The 22649-nt window shown below is 36.4% G+C and overlaps 2 protein-coding genes across 2 annotated transcripts in view; one reads left to right on the forward strand and one right to left on the reverse strand.

Moving 5' to 3' along the window:
* Nucleotides 1–43: 43 nt before the first annotated feature.
* PPID (peptidylprolyl isomerase D) lies at nt 44–12088 on the forward strand. The gene is made up of 10 exons (XM_037498042.2): nt 44–181; nt 1449–1589; nt 2890–2996; nt 5196–5384; nt 6225–6347; nt 6508–6614; nt 7807–7948; nt 10014–10100; nt 10195–10237; nt 10964–12088. Exons 1-10 carry the CDS (start codon nt 97–99, stop codon nt 11050–11052), a joined length of 1113 nt encoding a protein of 370 aa, XP_037353939.1. The 5' UTR covers nt 44–96; the 3' UTR covers nt 11053–12088.
* The window catches only part of ETFDH (electron transfer flavoprotein dehydrogenase), a 22706-nt gene continuing 9001 nt past the window's right edge, over nt 8945–22649 (reverse strand). The window contains exons 7-13 of the mRNA XM_037498041.2: nt 21090–21236; nt 19776–19916; nt 18464–18607; nt 16404–16572; nt 13469–13651; nt 13020–13241; nt 8945–12080 (exon numbers count right to left, since the gene is read on the reverse strand). Of these exons, the coding sequence (XP_037353938.1) occupies nt 11917–12080; nt 13020–13241; nt 13469–13651; nt 16404–16572; nt 18464–18607; nt 19776–19916; nt 21090–21236 (1170 nt within the window). The 3' untranslated portion in view covers nt 8945–11916. The remainder of the gene's footprint in view (nt 12081–13019; nt 13242–13468; nt 13652–16403; nt 16573–18463; nt 18608–19775; nt 19917–21089; nt 21237–22649) is intronic.

Raw genomic sequence — 22649 nt, forward strand, 5'->3', positions numbered from 1 at the left:
GCCGCCTGCCCTGCGTGGGGAGCGGCGCTCGCGGTGGGAGCTGCGCTGCGGCCACGCGGTCTCCCGAGCTCGCTGCAAACGCGGGTGCACGGCACAATGTCGCAACCGTCCCCCCGGGCCAAGCCGTCCAGCCCTAGTAATCCCAGAGTCTTCTTTGACGTAGACGTCGGAGGGGAGCGAGGTGAGCGCGGAGTGAGGCGCGCGAATGCCCGGGGGCCGGCCGCGGGGACCCCGAGGGTGGGGTGCGATGCGGACCCCGGGCAGCTGCGGGACGCGCTTCGGACCGACCCTGGACGCCGGCAGAAACCCAGGCATCCAGGGCTGGGTCGAGCCAGCGCCCTTGTACCAATGCCACAGTGGTGCGGAAGTTTCTGGAAATTTCTGGTGCAAGCGGCCTTTCGGGTCGCCACTCGTGCTTTGGTTGCCTCTCCCCGCCACTTGCGCCACCAAATTGGCGTAAATTGTGATTTTTTTTGCTTGCAGTGGGGCGTTCAGAAAGTCTCTGGGATATGCGTGTTTTGGGGTCCAGTCGTGCTCTTTGTAAATTAAAGCGATTTGGTATACTGCTTTTTCCTGATTTTCTGATTCTTAGTCTAGAGGTCCAGATTGATGGACATTTTCTTTTTTGGTGTTGGGCAAAATGAGTTTAATGTGGCGATTGGTTGCCTAGGCTACGGTAGCAGTTTGGAGGCGCCTAAGCGCCTCTGAATTAGCGTGTTGCCTTGTAACTGAATTGCTCTTGTTCTGAAACATGTTAAAATTGCTGGCCAAGGAGCGTGTTTGAGCGCATACACAGATAAACTCATCAGGATTCAAGCATCCTTTGGAAAGACAACACCCATGTATGTGTATTCGGTTTGGTTTGAAATTAGTGCTAGACTGACTTTTACCTGCCTTTGGAGTTCTCTAAAATGGGGAATCCCTCCCCCCCCCCCCCACACACACAGGGGTTGCTTCTGAAGCTGTGCTACATACAGCTCTTCGGGACACTTGGCCAACCTGACCACTCAAGAGATACTTAATTGTTTCTTATTGGTCTCCCAGTATTCAATCTGAATGCATATAGAAGAAATTAATCAGAATTTAAAACCATTTGCCCTTCATGATGTCCCTTAGATAGTGTTAAATTTCTGGCCACATCGCTTATTTCCCTTGTAAGATCTAGAAAAATAGTTGTTTAAAATAGGAGACAGCAGTCCTGCCTGCCTGTGACTAAGCAGGTGCCTCTCTTTTTCTCCTGTTCCTAATAAGCCTGTTCTTCAAATGTAAGAAAAAAATTCATTTTAGACACATGATACTTCACATCAGGTGGATTAATGTGAATATTAGAAAGATAACCAATAAAGAGAACTTCGTATCTCAATCACCATGTTTTATCAACTGTCCTCTTTTATTGTTTGTTTATTTGGCTGTGTTTTGTATACTGACATGATTTTATTTTCTTTCAGTTGGCCGAATTGTCTTAGAATTGTTTGCAGATATTGTACCCAAAACTGCAGAAAATTTCCGTGCATTATGTACTGGAGAAAAAGGCACTGGATCCACCACTGGGAAACCTCTCCATTTCAAGGGATGCCCTTTCCATCGAAGTATGTGTTAATTTTCTGAATGTGATTATTCACATACATGATCAAATCCTGTCCTGTAGGAGTTAGGGAAGAAAACACCTGAGTAAGGGGTGAGAGTTAAAAATAACTATTCATTTCCGAGGGAACACTTTGACATCTGAGGCAATAGCTCAGTTTCATAAAGGTTAGGCTGTGAAAGGTGGCATCATGGGAGGGTACTAAGATCTATTTGAAGAGAAATGGACTACTATAGTTTCACCACTTCTTCACTCCTATATAATTAGATTGAGAAAGGGAATGACTGTGATAAATAAGCAGAACCTTAGCTTGATTGTTGTTTAGTGACCAAAAAATTGTGCCAACTAATTCAGTGTCTTGGACATTGGTGTGATATGTGATTAAAAGGTAACTTTTCTTAACGTCTCACACTTTGTGTAAACAGGTTTGTTCAGCAATTGTTTGATGGTTCTTTTAGTAGATGACATTAGGAACTATATATTTTCACCATTTTGTTAACATTTAGTCATTGAGTGGGCATGCAATAAATATTTGTTTAATGGATGTAAGTAAACTATAATCATATCATGTATTAAGAAAGATGACTAATTTTTAAAAATATTAAATTATTGGTTTACTTTTATTTTAATAAAGTACCCCAATATGTTGATAAAGTGCATGCAGAAAAGAGTTAACATAGCCAACCTGAGCCGCCTCTTCTTGAAAAGGTCTCCATGCAGGGTTCGCCACTGCCCGGAGTCTGGGAACTTGGCGCGTGAACCATTGCCTAAGTCATAAGGGTCTATTTCTAGACTGTACAGTCAATTTTGATTTGGTTCTCAACAATTTGATTTATGTTGAACACCTGCTTTCCTCTTAGGAGTTGTAATTTTGGTACATGTTAGGCAGAGAGAACCTGCATGATGAACCCTAATAAAAACCTTGGCTGCTGAGTCTCTACTGTTATATAGACCATTATATAGACATGGTTGCCTTTTTTTTTTTTCCCCCTGGGGGAAAGATGTGCCCTGTGACCTTTCATACCAGGGAGAAGGTATAAGGAAGGAGGAAGCTTGTGCATGGATTTCTCCAGACTCAGCCTATATCTTTTTCCTTTATAATGTAGCTGTGTATCTTTATTAAAGTTAGTTTGGAATCAGACTGAAAAGCCTTTTAAGAGCTTGGAGTTGTGGGAATGAATGAGGAGAAACAGGAGAGTGACTAAAGTCATGTGTTAGGAAGTTGCCTTTATTATTGCATATTAATTAACATTGCTGAAGTCATCCATATCTTAGTTTCTAATAGATATTTTCCCTTTTTATAGTTATTAAGAAATTTATGATTCAGGGTGGAGACTTTTCAAATCAGAATGGGACAGGTGGAGAAAGTATTTATGGTGAAAAATTTGAAGATGAAAATTTCCATTATAAGGTAAAGTAGACAAAAATGCATGTTTATTGCTGATAGTTAAGGTTGTTGTGTGTCTGGATTACTTGTTGGATTAGATACCATTAAGTCTCTTATGTGTGCTTAGATTCTTTTCTTGTAAAAGGTATCATACTTATAAATATGCATCTTTAATATGGAAAAAATTCATCCAGTTATGATTTTATTTAATTTTTAAAAAATATTTATCCATACAAGAGGTGGGGTACAGGTGGGGTGAGAGGATTCACCAGAGACAGAATGAGGAACAGAACAGGCAGATCTACTGAAATACACTGCTGAGGGGAGCAGAGGGCAAGATAGGAGAGGTCTGCTGCACCATGTGGGTAGCCCCCTGGCCAGAGATGGAACTCGTGCTGCGGTGGCTGTGGATAGCTTCAGAGGTTGCATCTTAACCCCTTGTGCCACCAGGGAGGCCCCAGTTATGATTTTAATTGGCAAAAGCATTACATGCTGCAGTAAAGCCAGTGAGCGCTAAGTGTGGTCACACGTATGGCAAAATTGTTTCCAGGAAAAATATTGTCATTATCAGAAAGATGGTGACTTATGCATGTTTATGCTTGAAGATGAAGAGCAGCAAAAATATCACTATGACCTAAGATGTCAGGGGATTTGCAAATTAGTGGATATGGTTAATGTTCAAGCTTCTAAAGGGTATTAGCGGTGCCTGTACCTCCTTACTTTCATTGTTCCAGGATGTAACTGGGGTCTATTGTATCATGCAAGTTGTAAGAATAGACATGTAAGTACAGAAATAAAGCGATGTCTTTGGAAATACGGAATACGAGCATGGTAATTAGGATGATTTGAAAAGTAAATGTCATGGGTCTCCTAAACAGTACTTATTGGCTGATACTATATGTTCAGTACTGTCATTGGCACCAAAAAATGAAAAGCCTTGAGGACAAAGAATTTGTAAACTTACCAGGAAGTAACACACAGGACAACTGAAGAATATTGTAATAGTATGAAAAGAAATGCTAATTTGAGGCTTTCTGTATAGATTATATTAGAAAGATATGGCTTGTATGACTTATACGGGCTAAATTATTAGGGAAGATATTGAAGAATGGGCATTTAAGCTGGGTAAACTGGACCTTGCACGGTGGCTGAGGTGCCAGATTGAAGGAGGGAAACAAGTGAAGGTAGATGAAGACTAAACAAGGCCCAGGAAATAAAGTTCTAATGTTCTATTTAATGCTGTTAGAAAAGCAGCACACTTTTGGAGCGGGAAAAGGGAAGCTACCAGAAGGATGAAAACTAAGATGACATGATGATCATTTGATCATTTGAAAGGGGCCGTATTGAAAGGACACATCGTTCTCGCCTTCTAACTTGGTGGTCTTAAAAGCTGAATTTGAGTTGACTGAAGTAGTCAGAGGCATTTTGGTGGGAAGAGTCATCTGAGTCACAGTGCATGGACCAGCGAGGATTAAATTTAGAAAAGTGTAAGGATAAAGTGTAAGGATAAAAAATTGGGCTTCACAGACCCTTTGAACAGGTTCATGTCAAAGTAGACATTTGATTTCGAGATGTGTCCAGCAGCGTCTTCTGGGCATTCTCTGAGGAAGTAACTCACTTGGGAAGAAAGCCACCATACTTGGATTCTTTTGAGATTAGCAGGGTACCTGAGTGACGACACTAAATATCCTCTCCCTGTTTTAGTTTATTGATGGATAAAGGGAGCCTTATAATGCAGACCAATACAAGTAGGAAGACTGTTCATGTCTTCTCAGGAAAAAGTGCATTTATCATAAAAAAAGGTGTAACTATTAGACCCCTTAATGCAGAAGCATCATAAAGGAAGTATAAGCCTTTTCTCAATATGGCCGCTTTAGAAATTAACTGCCTGCCCCCTATTGTCTGTTATTTGGTGCCGTAAACTTTTTTTTTGTTCTTAATGAACATTTACTGAGGTAACAGGTTTATAATATAACTTTCAGGCATGCAGCATTATAATTCAACATGTGTATAGCGCCTTCATAAGTTTTTCTTCAGCTTTAAAAAATAAGTATTCCATGTTTTGTGAATTAAAGGTTGTAATTTTATACACAGTAAATTACACTATTTCGTTTGATCTAAATGGTATTATAATCCACCCTAGTTTTATGTGAATAGTCAATAAAAGAACAATTCAGGACAGTATCTCTAACCTTTGCCTTGTAATGATTTCTATTTCTACAGCATGATCAGGAGGGTTTGTTGAGCATGGCAAATGCCGGCCCTAATACGAATGGTTCTCAGTTCTTTATCACAACAGTTCCAACTCCTCATCTGGATGGGAAACATGTGGTATTTGGTCAAGTAATTAAAGGAATGGGTGTGGCAAGAATACTGGAAAATGTAGACGTGAATGGTGAAAAGCCTGCCAAAGTAAGTAAAAAGTTATAGTGAAATACACTTCATTAGTTGCCGCCTTAATGAAATGTAAGTAAAAGGATCAGAGGAAAAATGTTAGGACAACTGTTGGTATAGAAAGCCTGGATCTGTCACCTTTTCTTTGAAACTATTTCTAAAATGGAATGGAAATAAGTTTAAAAGGAGATTTTTACTATATCAGCTTCAATCTTGGTGATTTTTGGTAGGTTACTCACATCTTCCTATCCCTGCAAAGCTTTCAGTCAGTATGTGTATATGTACATAACAGAAAGGACAGGAAACCAGAACCCTGTTTAGACTCTGTCATTTAATTGGTGGTTTGGTCTGCTCTTGATAGCCAGCTTTTCTTGCCCTGTTATCTTATCCTACACAATTACTTAAGATCAGACTGAATTAACGTAACTTAAAGATCCTTGTGTACTAATTGTGAATCAGAATAGTCATAATACTACCCATCCTAATTGGAAACTCAAATACCTGCAGTAGGTAGGCTGTCCTTCAAGGTCTGAGGGAAATTGTTAATTGAAAGCATATGCCCCACCTAAAGGAAATCACAGAGAATGGAGAAAGTTTCAGTTTAACTCTGTACTCTGAGCTGATGAATAGCAATAAAATGCTTTTGTAAAAAACAGTGATGCATTTGCATACCTGGAATGTATATAGTGGTTATTACTGCGGTTAGAACAGAGGACAAGCCTCTTGATGTTAGTCTGTTGTTTCAAAAGAGTTGGGCGGAGCTGCACGTGTCTTGCAGATACATAGCTTCATGAATGGACTTAAAAATATCTCATTAATCAGTTAGTACACTTCTACAATATAGGATTCTTTTTACAGTTGTGCGTTATTGCAGAATGCGGAGAACTGAAGGAAGGGGATGATTGGGGAATATTCCCCAAAGATGGTTCTGGTGACAATTATCCAGATTTCCCTGAGGATGCAGATATAGATCTAAAAGATGTAAGTACTTTCCAATTAGTCAAATTTTAATTACCTAAATTACTAAAAATATTTACTACTGAAAATTTGAGCTCTTTGTATCAATTTGTCCTAATGATAGATTCTAACATTAAGCCACATTACTTACTAAAATCCAATATATTTGTATTCTTTCATACAGGTAGATAAAATCTTATTAATAGCAGAAGACTTGAAAAACATTGGAAATACATTTTTCAAATCTCAGAACTGGGAGATGGCCATTAAAAAATATACAAAAGTTTTAAGGTAATAAAATATTCTCTCCCCCCCTTTTCCTCCCAGACCCTAGTACGGTATTTTTAATGAATTTTAACAACTTGTAATTGAATTATAAACTGAAATTTGGCAAATTATCTGTAACCAGGTATGTTGAAATAGTTGCATTTTCTGTTGCCTCTAGCACGTTTGTGCTAGATTGTCAAAATATAAAAGTTGAAAGAATAGTATGTTAATACTCATGTTCCTTTACACATTCATCAGGCAAGATTTAGATAGGTGCCACATGTTTTCTATATCTCATCCTGAAAGCACTTGTCAGTTTGAACTGTTTCTGAGTTTTTACATTTGGTTAAAATGGTGGCAGTCAGTTGTTGCTGTTATAAAAGTATCTGTTTTCCTCAGTAAGTAATTACTAAGTACTGTGTGAATATCCTTTTCCTAACCTTTCACCCAGTGGTTTTTGTATCACTGAAAACCATGGCTGAATCAGTTACTGCACTGATGGTTGAGAACTGTTATATTCATTGTAGCTATTAGCTAACATTCATCTGTCTGAAAGAGCCTCCCCCCACCTTTTTTTAGTATCACTGGAGAACTGGTGTTTTTTCTAATTCAATTTAAAACATCATTCTTTCAGATGTTTAAGAGTTCCCAGTTTATCTAGTGGAAGTCCCCTTTCCTGTATATGCTGACATGTTCCTATTAGTCTGTTAGTACTTGCTTCCTTTCTGGCCCAAGACAGTCCATGCACATCTTATACTTAACCTTATTTCCAGATCTGATATTAGCAGTTTTTGCAAGGAGCAAATATACTTTAGAAACCATATTCTGGTAGCCAAGTGTGCTCATTGCTTCTCACCCTTTTCAGTGACAGAAGTAGGAAATACATTAAAATACAGTTCAAAATCAACTTTTCCATTCCCGCTCCCACAGCGAGTTCCAAACATAATTACATTGCAGAGTACATAATGGGGACCTAATTTAAAATAATGGAAGTATCACTAGTGCATTACTATCTTTAGATTTGGGCATTGTTCTTACATTGACCACTTTTGAATACTTTGAGAAAGAACTTGGAATAAAATTTTTCTAAAGTATTAAATAAAAAATTGTGATCATTAGAATTTAAACATTTGAGCACTTTATGTCAGAAACAACTTTTTCACATAGTTGAAGAAGCAAACTAAGTCTAACTGACTTCTGTCAATATGTTCTCCAGGTATGTGGAAGGTTCAAAGGCTGTTATTGAGAAAGCAGATAGACCAAAGCTGCAACCTGTAGCTTTAAGCTGTGTGCTGAATATTGGTGCTTGTAAACTGAAGATGTCAAATTGGCAGGGAGCAATAGACAGTTGTTTGGAGGTAAGTCTGATGTTGATCTTTTTAAAGGGTTAGATTATGACTTAACGTGAACAAAAGCAATTTTTATATACATTAGTGTATCTTACTACATAGGACCTTAGTCATCTGTAAATATATTTTTGGCCTTCATTTCTTACTCTTGGTCCATTTACTTTATAACAGTGTATCACTTAATATTTATGACGATATTTTCCCCTTTTTTCCTCAAAGCATGCATCAGTTCACTTATTTGTTTCACATATTGAGCACTTACTTATGTACTAGGCTTTGGAAGACAAAGTCATGAGTGAATGAAGACTCTGGGTTGTGGAGTCAGTCAGACATGGCTTTTAAAATCAGTTATCTGCCATTAGCATTGTAATTTGGGGCAAATTCCTAATTTCAGAGATTAAATTTGTATGCTTTAAATAGAAATCATTCTCGCCTGGTGTTCTTTTATTATGGTAAATAAAGCATGTAGCACATGTTAAGCACCTAATAGAAACACCAGGTATTTTAATTGAAAGGAGACTCTATTAGGGAACTTTAATTTGGCAGAGGGAGATATTTAACTTTAGGGTCATTGGGACATGTATAAGCATACTATTAGAACACACATAAAGTTCACATGTCTTAATGGGGACCACCAAGAGGACTAACTGGTAAAGCTAGAAGGTGGTGGGCGTTGCCTTCCTTGAGTAGAGCAATTATGATTCTATTGCATAGTTTGAAAAAAATTCCAAACTAAAGCATGTATTTTAGAAAGACCACCCCTGGATAATTTTTATGCCCATTGCACATTACATTGTTCCCAGAGCAAGCAGAAATAAAATGACATTGCAAGTTGGTAGTGTATGTGACAGAAGGGATGAATATGTATACTGCAGAGGAAAAAACTTGGCCAAGATTGGTTTACATTCTGCATCTCTTTTTGACCTTTCTGAGGTAGCTAACACACCCAATTTCTAAAATCTGAATATTGACCTTAAAGATGTAAGTAAGTAGTAAAGAGGGAAATTTTTTTTTTTTTTAAAGTTGTTTATTGAGGTAATGATTTACAATGATGTGTATGAAAAACATACTGTTTTAAAGTTTGTCTCTGAGGAGAGATCTATTAAGTTAACTCATGTTCCTAAAAATCCTCCTAGATTTCAAGTAAAAGTGTATACATATTTTCATTTGAAATGTCATCAGTTAGGACTCAATTAGGAGACAAACTACACAGTACATTGAACAGAGAAACTTCAAGAATATGTCCAATATACAAGAATATGTATAAGAGGAAATTGGAATAATGAGGGATTGGCTAGTAAATACAATTCTAAAGAACATAAGGATAGGGCCTCCCTGGTGGTGCAGCAGGTTGAGCACAGTGCTGTGAAGCTGTCCACAGCCTCCGCAGTGCGGGTTTGATTCCCGGCCAGCCAGGGAGATTCCCACATGGCACGGCTGACCTCTCCTGTCTCGCCCACTGCTCCCCCCTCAGCAGTGTATTTCAGTCAGCCTGCCTGTTCTGCTCCCCACTGTCTGTGGTGAATCCTCTCACCCTTCCGTGCCTCTGGCCTGTACCCCAGCTATTGTATAAATAATAAATTGGAAAAAAAAAACCACGAGGATAGCATATATATATGCATATATATATATATATATATGAAAAATATAGGCACAGCCACTTCCCTGAAGCTGAGATAGACCCCCCCCCCCCAAGGAATAGGCACTCTTGATGCCCACGGGCTGAGATCCAGACCCCATAGGAGAGGGCATGGCTTTGACTCCCTGGGTAGCAGAGAGGGTCATCGGGTACTCACCATACTTGTGGGAACACTGGAGGGCCTGGGGAAGTTGTCTAAGGGAAGAAGCTATGATTTGCTGTAGCAGTCTAATGAGAGTAGCACGATAGAACATCTTTCTTATACATGTCCATTTGGCACCCCCTACTGACAAAACAATTCTGTGCCAGTTGATAGAGGAGAAAGATTTACAGGATCCAAGAAGGGTTTACTGGGGCTAGTAGGCAATACATTGAGAGTTAGCATTTGTATTTACTATTTAATATTTACATAAAGTGTTTTATAATTTTTTGTAGGCTCTTAAAGTAGACCCATCAAATACCAAAGCACTGTACCGTAAAGCTCAAGGATGGCAAGGATTAAAAGAATATGATCAAGCACTGGTAACATTTTGCTCTTAATTTTAATTTTTAAAAATAGACAGCCACCTTCATAAATCATATACCTAATATTTCTTTAACGTTTTTCTGATTAAAGGCTGACCTTAAGAAAGCTCAGGAGATAGCACCAGAAGATAAGGGTAAGTTGTCAGTTTTGTAATGAAAGGTCACTTTGTCAAGGATTTATCCTCATGAATCATTGTACTCTTTATCACTTAGATATCTGTTCAACAGGTATTACAGAATGTCCATTATTGGGCCAGACATCAGTCATACATGATTGTCAAGGTCCCTGCCCTCAAAGAGCTTACATTCTTAGTCCCTCTGAATAGTACGTGAAACTAATTTTCACATATCTGATTACTAGTTGTTCTGTTGCATTACTTGAAAGGCTGTTCCTGTGAAAGTGTAGCACTAAAAGATAGACTATGGTGAATTAATGTTTGGGTCTGACCATTCCTTAAGCTGAATGTGGTTTTAATTTTTATTCTAGCTCTGTATATATATTTTAGGAAAGCTTTGCCAGAAGTTTGTTTTTGTAGTAAATCAACAATGAATAATGATACCTGGTGTAGATATTAAATATATCTTTGATTTCTTATTGCTGAGGTAAAGTAGGGGAGGCACTTAATTGCCCTCTAATGGAGAGGGCTAAGACAAATCTCTGTACAATTCAGTTAGGGTTCTTAAGCTCCATGACACTTCTGTTTGTGTGAATGCTTTCTAGAGTAATATTTTCTGATAATACTTTGTAGAGACGAAAAGATTCATCAAGGTGGTGTTTACCATCATATTAAAACAGTTTGTCGGTTAGCCTAATTTCTTTGATGTTTTAAGAAATAACTCAAATCACATTTATTTTGCAGCTATCCAAGTGGAATTGCTGAAAGTCAAACAAAAGATAAAGGCACAGAAAGATAAAGAGAAAGCAGCATATGCAAAAATGTTTGCTTAATAAGGAATTCAGTTTGCCTAAATACATACATTGATTGTATAAAGTCAGTAAGAAAACTTAAGGAATTTTATCTATTATACATGATCCCTAATGTATTGACACCTCAGTTCTCCATCATATACACTTCAAGAATACTGGTAAGGGTTCACTCTTAACAAAACAGTGCTATAAAACACAGTGAAGTTGATTTTTAAAAAATGGTTGCCTGCATTATTCACAAAGACTAATGGTATCCAACCTATTTCTAAACTCTGAAAGAAATGTCTTATTGAATAAACAGATGAAAGCTTAAGTCATGTATTGTTTCCCTCAATTCTTTGCTGTATCTCTGTGGTTGGTTTGTGCAGGGGTTTTGTGATATAGGTATGTGTGTTCAGGGATCCGCAAACTCTCTCTTAGGAGGGCCAAATAATAAATGCTTTAGGCTTTGTGGATCATTTAATAACTACTCAATTCTGTAATTGTAGCTCAAAAGTAGCCACATGTAAACTAATGGGCATGGTTATGTACCAATAAAACTTCATAAGAATAAGCTGGTCGGCTAGATGCCATTCTTTGGTTTATACCTTTATTTCTATACTTGAAGTCTTCAATTGGACAAATTAATGTCCATAGTGATTTTGCTGATACTGAATCTTTGAAGAATTAAAGAGGTAAATTGCTACTACATCACTTAAATTTTATTTAAGAGAAGTATTTTGTTATGGGACAACTGTAGGCACAGTACAAAATTTTTATTTCACTGAAAATGAGCACTGTGCTATAAGATATATACTTGTTAGCCTCTAAACATTTTGAAGTTAGCTTCCATAATTTGGGGTAAATTGGCTTTCAATTGTGACTGCAAATAAAATCAGTTGTAGTTTACATTCCATTGTAAGCAGGTCCTCCACCACCTTCAGGTACCACCCAGTTAATATTCTGACTTGGATCTTTAATATCACATGTTTTACAATGCACACAGTTCTGAGCATTTATCTGTAATCGAAATCCATCACCTTGTTCCAAAGGTACAAATTCATAAACTCCTGTAAGGAAAAACAATACTGTGAAGTAATTAACTTTAGCTTTTTAAATTCAAAAGTAGAAATTTAAGTCCTGGAAACAATTGGTATAGAAAACATGAAAATTTTGTTATTGGAATGTTTTCCCATGGGGAATATTAAGATCTTTATTTGTGCTACTGCTGTTAATATGTTAACTATAGATAAAAGCAGAAGGTATAGCAGTATTTGGCTGTCTTCCCAATGAGGGAATTCAATATTCAGGAGCCTTCAGTTTCAATTATATGTGTGTGTGCACATTATAATTGAAAAGACAAATTAGATCTAGTCCTTACCTTCAGGGAGTTTACAACCTACTGCAATGACAGAAATGCCAAAAGACAGCTGAGGGCCCTGTCCTCAAAGAGAATATATGCTAGTCCCTCTCCAGAATATACTCATTTTCAAATATCCAAATATTATTTTAAAATAGCACTTGAAACTTGTTTCCGACTGTAATTCTAGCTGAAAGTTTACCACTAAACAGTATAAATGATGAATTTAAAGTTTGGGAGGAACCATTCCTTGAGCTGAATGTAGCCATACTATTTTAGTATTTATACATGCCATACACATACATATGAAGAAATTTAAAAAAAAAAGTCACACAAACATTTAATAAAAGTATTCATTGGTGTGCCACAATTCTTATATTGGTTTGAGGGTATGAAGAAAATTCTTTTTTTTTTTAAGGCATGTCATCTGAACTAGGCTTAAAGATTTCATTACTTTAATAAATTATTCCCGATAACAATGGTGAAAACAATAAAAATAGTAAGTTTCCAAAAGGATAGATGTAGGAGTCATTTACAATTTACAAGCAATGGGAGGAGATACAGAAATTTCTTAAAATGGCAGCATATTACTAACATAGTCAAGGCAAATATTTGTATTTTAGGAATGAATGGAGATGACATTACTAACCTGCAGGGCAGAATCGCTGTTCGGGCCCATCATATATTGACAGATTTCTATTTACAGGTACACTGTCATCCTTTAAGGTTAAATGTGCTGGCTGGTCATGTTCATGATTAGTACCACTCAGAGCCACTGATGACAGAAGGTCAAAACTGATCTGTCCATCAGGTTTTGGATACTCAATTGGTGTGCAGTCCTTGGCTGGCTTGAGCTGAGCAGAGTCGGAACCTTCACAAGTTTTGAGGGAGATTTTTTAATAAAAATTCAACTTAAACATTTATGTAGAAACTTCAAACTGCTATACCAAAGAATAATACTTTAGTTCTTTAACGATGCTTTCTTTTAAGATTCTGAATTTATCATTTAAAACAATTAACTTCCTCCACTAATTAATGGATACCATTCATGAATTTTTAATAATTATAACATTCGTACTCTCAAATGTTTTCAATTACCTTTATGTTTTAGAGTCCATGGCTCCATTCCTCTAAATATCCAGTAAAAAATTCCAGTATAAATCATCCCTCCATATACACCCAGTATTCCATGGCAGGATGGTCTTATATTTCTAACAGAATATAGCTCTTTCCACACCCATGATTTCTTCAAATTGTCCTCGTACTCAGGTACATGAAGACCTTTTATCAAAAACATGAAATGTCAAAAATGTGAGATTACCTCAAAAGCAAAGTTCTATATTGTCAGAGTATTTTGCAAGTGAAATATCTGATCAGTGAATCTGACTTTTTTTTTTTTAAGATTTATTTATACAAGAACTAGGGTACAGGCCAGAGGCGTGGGAGGGTGTGAGAATTCACCAGAGACAGAGCAGGGAACAGAACAGGCAGAACCACCCAAAACACCACTGAGGGGAGCAGCAGGCAAGACAGGAGAGGTCTGCTGTGCCATGTGGGTTTCTCCTTGGCTGGCTGGGAATCGAACCCGCGCTGCAGAGGCTGCGGACAGCTTCACAGCATTGTGCTCAACCCACTACGCCACCGGGGAGGCCCTATGACACTCAATTTTAAACAATCATATAAAGTCTCACTGAAGATTCTTTCAATATGCCCACATCTTCCAAAAAGACAACTACTTTGTAGATGTCTGTTAACAGTAAGACATTTGACTCATTCCATGAGAAGTTAGTTTCAAAACTCAGAAAACTGAAAAGTAAGCTTAAGATGTTTGTGCCACCTATAAAAGTGAGAGATTGTATAACTTACCTTTGAAACACTTCTACATTTTATGGGTTGAATCACATCCCTCCAAAATGATTCTGAAGACCTAATCCCCAGTATATTAGACTTGGTCATAATGGGGTTGTTACAGATATACTTAAGATGAAGCCAGACTGCAGTAGAGTGGGTCCTTAATCTAATGACTATCTCATCCTAGTAAGAGGAGAGGCAGACATTCTGAGCGAGGGCAGGCAGGTCAAGACAGGCAGGACGAATCATCAAATATTTCTATGCAGATATTGCTACTGTGTATGCCTTTTATCCTTGCATTTGTTTACATAATTGATTTGTGTATGTTAAGTCATCCTTGCATTCCAAATCTTATTTGGTCATGGTATATGAGTCTTATAATAAATAATTGAATTACCAAAAAAAAAAAAAAAAAAAAAAAAAAAAAAAAAAAGGCAGGCAGGAGAGACTGGAGTTACTCTGTAAGCCAGGGAACGCTGGTGGCTACCAGAAGCTGGAAGAAGCCAGGAAAGATTCCTACACATTTCACAAAGTGTGGTCCTGCCAACACCGATTTTAAACACTAGCCCCTAGAATTCAGAATATATTTCTGTTATAAGCCACCAGTTTGTGGTCCTCTGTTGTGACAGCCCCAGGAAACTAACACCTGACACCTGATGCACTTTTCATGTGGCTACTGGCTCTTACAAGCTTTGAGAAGCCACAATGACTGGTCGCCGTTTCCCTTTCTGTCCCCATTCCCTTTCTGCCCCTGCCGTACTCCTGCTTACGTGTGGACTGTGCACGTGACGAGGGGGTCTAAAGAAAGATACTTGGCAAGAAATTCAGGAAGAGTGCCATTATTTAACCATTACATTCTACCAGCCTATTCTGTTCTTGAAGTACCCTCCTGCCTTTTCTATTCTTTTTTTTTTCTATTCTATTCTTTTCTATTCATCTCCCCCACCCCAGGCCTCCATTCCTACAAAGATATCTGAGGGCATAGTCAGGTTGCACACTTCTAACTAGAGAAAGATTTGTGGCCTGGGAGTCTAAGGAATAGGGTTTATCAAGTATCTACTAAGGTCCTACTATGTGCCAGGTGTTTGGGATTCAGGGTGATCAAAGTCCCTGTTCTTTTAGAATTTCCCGTTCAAGAGACAGGAGATAAAGTTGATAAATAAAGTACACCAAGAGGTGGAAAATACTACAGAAAAGTGCAAAGGGGGTTGGGAGTGCTTTGTGTTGCAGGTTAATTGGTATGGTCATCAAGGTAGAGCCTAAACCTTTGAGTAAAGGTTAAGGGAATAAGGGCATCAGCCATGAACAAAGAACACGAGACGGAAGCATACTTTTGCATGTTCTGAGGACAATGAAGGAGCTAGTTTGCTGGGATGGAGAGTAAAAAGATAATCAGAAGGCTTATTTTCTGGCTTTTGAGAAAATCACTAGGTCTTTTGGATTAAGGATTATTGAGGTACAAGTGCTACTGTTCATCTCCGCCACAGTAGAAGTCGAACATATACATGTCTAAGCTTGTAAAGCCTGCAAAGCTGTTCTGTTTTCAGACCGATGGGAGTGTAGTATCAGTCTGTGTATTACATGCATGTATATGAAGTACTGTTAAACTTGTCATTTCTAAATAGCTGGAACACCAGTGGTACTAATGCTACTTCTGATGTGACTAAAACGGAACACTGCTGTAAACACATCTGATTACTGACAGTAGGTCATATCATTTTCTTTGCACAGCACACAACCTTAATGCTTTGTTTAAAGGGACAAATGCCATCTATATCTTTTAATGTCAACTAAAATATACGTAAAAAAGACATCAAGATTTTTAGTTGTATGTATTTTCATCCTCTACACCATTGGTTTAAATAGCTTCTTGTTTTTAATGTCTCAATGAAGAACCTGACAATTATCCGTACTTTATTTTTTTTGAGATTTATTTATATGTACATACAAGAACTGAGGTTTAAGTCAGAGGTGTGTGTGTGTGGGGGGGGGGGGGCGGGTGAGAGGTTTCACCAGAGACAAAGTGGTGAGTAGAACAGGCAGATCTACTGACATACACTGCTGAGGGGAGCAGCGGTCAAGATAGGAGAGCTCTGCTGATAGCTTGATGGCACTGTGTCTTTAACCCCTGTGCCACCAGGTAGTCCCCCAATTATCTGTACTTTAAATAGGAAGTTCTTACCTATTGTCTTTGATTGGAGATTTTCATTGGTTAGTTGATTAAAAATAGACTCTGCTGCCAACATTCCGCTTTTCATGGCTGTATGGGTACCTTTGATCTTGGGAACATTCATAAAACCAGGGCTACAACCAATTAGTAAACCACCAGGAAAGGTGAGTTTTGGTATAGACTGAGAAAAGAAACATTCAAAGTGCATTTGTTAATTCAAGTTAAATAACAAAATTAAACTAAAAAGTTAAAATATAGCTTCTTCAAGTCTTCTCAAGTTAAAGGGGAAAACTGAAAAATAAGACAATTTTGTGATCTGCCTTTATGTGAATTCTGGGTAATATGATTTACAAAGGATATTATCTTTATATATATACTTTTTTAAAAAAAAGATTTATTTATTTATTTATACAAGCACTGGGTACAGTCAGAAGTGTGGGAGGGTGAGAGAATGCACCTGAGCCAGAGCGGGGAGCAGAGCAGGCAGAAGGACCGAAGGACACTGCTGAGGGGAGCAGCGGGCGGCAGGAGAGGTCTGCGTGCCATGTGGGACCCTCCTCCGGTGGCCGGGGAGCAGCCGGGGATCGAACCGGCGCCGCAGAGGCTGCGGGCAGCTTCGCAACCCAGCGCTCAACCACTGCGCCACCAGGGAGGCCCTATATTTTTATTTTACTTTGATTTCTAGGAATAGAACCTTAGGTTCTAATTATGATAACACTACAATTAGGTACTACATTAAATAATGTATTTTTTAGATAAAATTCCAAAATAAATTTTAAGACAAATGTTAAGACAGAAATAAAGACGTGACATTTGTAGTTCAAAATAAATTCAAACAAACTCAATGTTCCACATTAGTGCCTCTGAAGAGTTTACAAAAACATATTGGAAATATCTGAACATTTGGCTAATTAAATCATAAAATATAAATGAAAATGTGTGTGTGTGGTCATCGATTCCTGCCAACTCCAAATCATCTGAGATGCTGAAGCACACAAGGCAGATGTTTTTAAATACAAATCTATATGTAATATACAAAAATCTTTACACTGCAAATTAAAGTAGAATTAGACTGACAATAAGTATTACAACCATTAATTCAAAAGATTTTTAATGGGCTTCTGAACATGATTATGCAATTCAGTGAATATTTGTTGCAAAATAATTACTACTCTAGAAACAAAATTTACCTCGAAAGAAGTAATTCCTAACAACAGAACTTAGGGAAAATGTTAAGATTCTAATAATCACATTTATAATTTAGCGATGATTTTACTTGACTTTATGAATTACTATTATAGTAATAAAGCATTCAAAACTTCACTTTAAAGTTTAAGTGAACTTCTCCCCCATGATTTTTTGTTATGTTATTATTACTATAGAATTAAAAAAAAATCTTATTTCTTAAAGAGTTCTAGATTTCTAGAATATTAGAGATAGAAGGAATCATTTTACTTTACAATTTACCCCTTAAGGCAAGAGAAGTTGAATATGCTCCAAGTCATTTGGTATATGTTTTAGAGCTGATTTTTAGATTATCTTATCTAACACTATTTCTACAATGGTACTAACTTTATTGTTAGCTACCTAGGTCTGTTTTTGATGTTCAGTTAGTGTACTTTTAATACACTAACTGCATTTGACAAGATTTACTTTGAACATATATAAAAATAGGACAATTAAGGGGAAAAACCTAAGAGAAGTCACCTAGAAGGCAATGATGTTATCACATTGTTGAGAGGAATTAATTACCTTTGTGGAAAACTAATTTGCCTTTGGATTTCCCGGCAGCTAAGGAATAAAGGGAAATATCTAGGTCACATAATTTTAATTTTCTGTTTGAAAATAAACCAATAAACAACAAAATACCATTAATTTATTTACAGAAATCAATATGCTCTTTAAATTATATTATTTATTTAACTATGTTGTGACACCATTTTATAAACACCAGTTGCTTTTGCTTAATAAATTTTCCTATAATTTTCTGTTCTTTATCTAAACATTATATTGTACTTTCAATGTTGAACTTATACTACAGAAATAGGGAATAAGAACATTGCAAGAGTTACCTGAAAGCCACCTTCATTCAGAGCTCTGGCTCCATACGCGATCCTTTTTCCACCTTCCAATGTTGGCTGAATGCTGGGATGGTGTTTCCACCTTTGGAACTCTCTAAATGGACTCAGGTAGGGATTTTGATAGTCCAGGCCAACCTTAAAATTTTCATATTTGAATGTGACATATTTATACAACTATGCATTTTTGTTTCAAATTAAATCAAGCAAAAACGTGAGAAACATGTACAGAAAACATGTACATTAAATTCTTAAGAGTAATATTTGCAGTAGGCCAAATTAAAATAAATAGCTGAACAAAATATGTTTGAAAAAGACAGGGTAAACAGAAGGATACCATTTGTTCAATGTCTAAATTGTAAGAATTTAGACATTAAAAAAATCACTGTTTTCTGAATATCAAATTCCGAATTAGAAAAATATCGGTAGCTATCTCAAACTATGTTTCTACAAAAGGAGTTTTAATTATTTATTATTCATTTATCAATACCAAATCTAGAAATAAATGAATAATCTGTACGTAGTACCACTGAGGCAAAAATAAAGACACCCGATGTAATCACACTCAGGAATAAAGAGGACAAGTAATATAGGAGGTGACACTTCATAAAACATTACCCAAGTGCAGAAATAACTACTTCTTTTGCTTTGAAAAGATTAAGTCATTGCAATCAATGACAAAAAGGTGATGCACTGACACTTAATCTGGGTGTTCAAGCACATCAATAATACATAAACATAACAATGTGTCATTTACAAAGTTTAACCATGACATTACACCATAAAGCTGCCACTAATTGCAGAAACTTGGATTATTTTTAATTGTAATGTTCAAAATTATTTACTGCAAAGATGAAAGTGGCCTTTCAAAAAATGGAGAAATTGCTTATGTTTTTAAAAAGTTACAGGTCAATTTGGTGGGCACATGTCAAAGTGAAATGGGTTTTGAAGTCAGGCAGCTTCAGGTGTGAATTCTGCTGCTGTCATTCACTGTGTGTATTTGGAAAAGCAGTTTAATCTGTTTGGACTTCAGTTTTCCAATCAACAAAATAAGGTTGCATCTACCTCACAGGACTTGAATGAAATTTAGCATCTCAGTAAAGTACCAAGCACAATGCCTGATGCGTGGTAGCTACTGTTACTAAAGCTGTCTATGCTTAGGCAGACTAGCATCTGTAATAGTCATAAGCACTTTACATGTTGAAAATTATAAAAAGCATTTTATATTCTCCATTTTCAAAGCCCTCATTTTATAATACTGATGATCTTATGATTCTAACAGTATAACTACATAGAAGGGACATACCACAAAACCAAGAGCTACGAGTGGTTCCCCTTCATTTAAGTGGTAGAGGAAGGAGCCTCCGTAGGTGTGTCTGTCCAGGGGCCAGCCAACCGTGTGATCTACTCTCCCCGGTTTCCACTTCTTTTCGTCAATAATCCATAACTAAAAGAAACAGTCTTGGGGTATTATTTAATTTTTGTCACCACAATGTACTAAATTCATTTATTTATGAAATTAGAAATGAAAAACCAGAAAGAGAAATGCACCAAAAAAGTAGCTTAAGTATCAGAGAAAAATCTATCAAACTGAGACATGCAGTACAGAAAACAGGTTAGAAGAGTAAGGAACTTATGACAGTAGATTCTCAGATATGTAAGACTTCCTTAAGACTTGGATGAGATTATAGGAAACACCACTGAAGAGAGAAGGGACACTTCTGGGGTGTTGTTAATGTTTGCTGTCTTTGGGGTGGTGCTTACATGGGTGTATTCACTTATAAAAACTGAGCTGTACCCTTATAATTTGTTACTTTATGGTACATATGTTATTCTTCAATAAAAGTCTACTCACCCCACCTCCCCTCCGCATATCCCAATCCCCATCTGAAGTAAATTGTTCAACCTATTTTCAGATTATTAAGGTTTAAATTTTCAACAATTTCTACCTTGAAATATTGTCTAAAATGCAGACATTATGGCATCCTGCTACAATAATTAATCTCTTACTCATAATACGATGAATCTAGTTATATATAAAATTTGAAACGTTCTGAGCTTTAACCTAAAAAAAAAATGTAAACAGGTTACAATAAAACTTTTACATACTAGTATGCCTAAGGTTTAGGAAAAAACATTAGAGACTGGATAAACTGAGAAAACACAACATTTAACCTCATTAAGGTTTAGGCTACAGATCAACAGACTATGGCTGAGTGTGTTATTTCATGAACTATATTACAATTTTGAATAAAAAATTCCTGTATGATGTAGTCATCTTGCAAGCAGCATACCATAACAGGTTAAATCCTATTAGCCCAGAATGGCATTACAATGAAAAAAAAAAAAATGTAGATATTTTCAAGGTCAAGCCTTAAAACATTTGATAAAACAATTAAAATGTGTTGATACAATGTAGAAAACAATGGGATTTGGTTAGTAATATTTAAATGGACTTGAAAATTATTCCAAATATTTTTTGTCAATATGAGCATTACAAGTCAATGAAAAAAAAAAACAGCAACTATAAAAATTAAATCAATATTATAGACTACAGATAAAACAAATGAATTTAAGCTCTGTATTTCAAAGTTGAAACGGCAAAAACAAACTAGGATACCTCCTTCAGTCCAATTCCATAGGTTTGGGGGTCACAATTGGCCCTCAAATCAAACTTCTTATATAGTTGCTTAGATAGATGTCCATGGCAACCCTCAGCAAAAATCGTGACTTTAGCATGTAGTTCTAGTCCTCGTTCAAATGTTGCCTAAAAAACAAAACGTTAAATTATTACATTTGACAAGATATAAAATATTTACAATCTGATTTTGAATTATGATTCAGGTATAAAAAAAGACAGTATAACTATAATACTAGAAATAAAACTAAGAGTACTGTTGTATGTGGAATCTAATCTAAATTATATAATGTCTCTTCTGTCTTTTGTTATATTTTTTTTTATTTCAAAAGTACTTAAGTTTGTAAGAAATAAACCACAGCATGCTCATGCAAAAAAATTTCTCACAAAAAGAAAGTGAAAAGTATAAAGCCATTTCTCCACACTCCTGATTTTCCAGTCCTATTTGAAGCAAAAATACTATTAATAGCTTTCTTGTGCATCATACCAGAAAACTTCCAGGAATAATAACTCTATAGAGCCTACGTTTATGTCCTTCTAACACAAATAGGGTCATATGAAATACACTCTTGAGCTACTTGCTTTTTCACTTTAATTTTACCTGTTCTCTATTGTTAAATATATACCAAAAAAATGAAAATTTTTTTCCAAGAGGAAAAAAGTTACAATTAAAGTCTTTCTCAATCTTTTGCTGTCTGCATTTTGAGCTTATGTTTGGCACATGGTAGGTACTCAATGAAATCATTGAATAAAGGAATATAGAATAATTAAGTACTTCTCATAGGAAATTTTTTGATATTTCTCTATTCATACATGTGCATGCATGTGTATAAGCAGACACACTCATACAGAAAATAGGTTTACACTAACAATCTTTTAAAAAGCTCTTTTCACATATTATAAGGTGATTTTCCTAAGGCAATATATACCAGCTAGAGCATTCATATTTACTGTTTGAAAAGATTCCTTTAATTTTTCAACCAATTCTCAACAGGTAGACATTTAGGTTGTTCTAGTGTGTATCACTATTAAAAGCACTGCATGAATGAATATCCTTGGTGCCAAATATTTTCAGTCTGAATGATAAGAATTAACTTATCATCATAAGTTACTAGAGTGTTTGAACATCTTTCACATTGTATTGGTAACTTCTATTTTGCCCTGTGATATGCTCATCCATGTCATATATACGCACATATACATGCACGCACATTCTATAGAAGTTTACTCAGTTACTTTCTGAATTGTTCTTGTCTCCTTTTTATACCACACCCATCCATAAACCAAGTAACAACCTAGAATGTACCGTTATACCCAAATGTATATGCACACACACATAATGAGACACATGTACACTTAAACTCTCTTGGATCTTGTTTGACTTTATAAATATGGGATTATATGATAACAAACTTTTCTTAGTAATACTTCATGCAAATCTTTTCAAGTCACCGTATAGCACAAATCTTTCTTTTTAATGGCTGGGTTACAGTCCTCTTGGAAATACCAGAGGTTACCCAGTCATTCTGCTACTGGATAATA

The sequence above is a fragment of the Talpa occidentalis genome, unplaced genomic scaffold (assembly GCF_014898055.3).
Source record: "Talpa occidentalis isolate TD23 unplaced genomic scaffold, MPIMG_talOcc4v2.1 talOcc4.8, whole genome shotgun sequence".
NCBI classification, from domain to species: domain Eukaryota; kingdom Metazoa; phylum Chordata; class Mammalia; order Eulipotyphla; family Talpidae; genus Talpa; species Talpa occidentalis.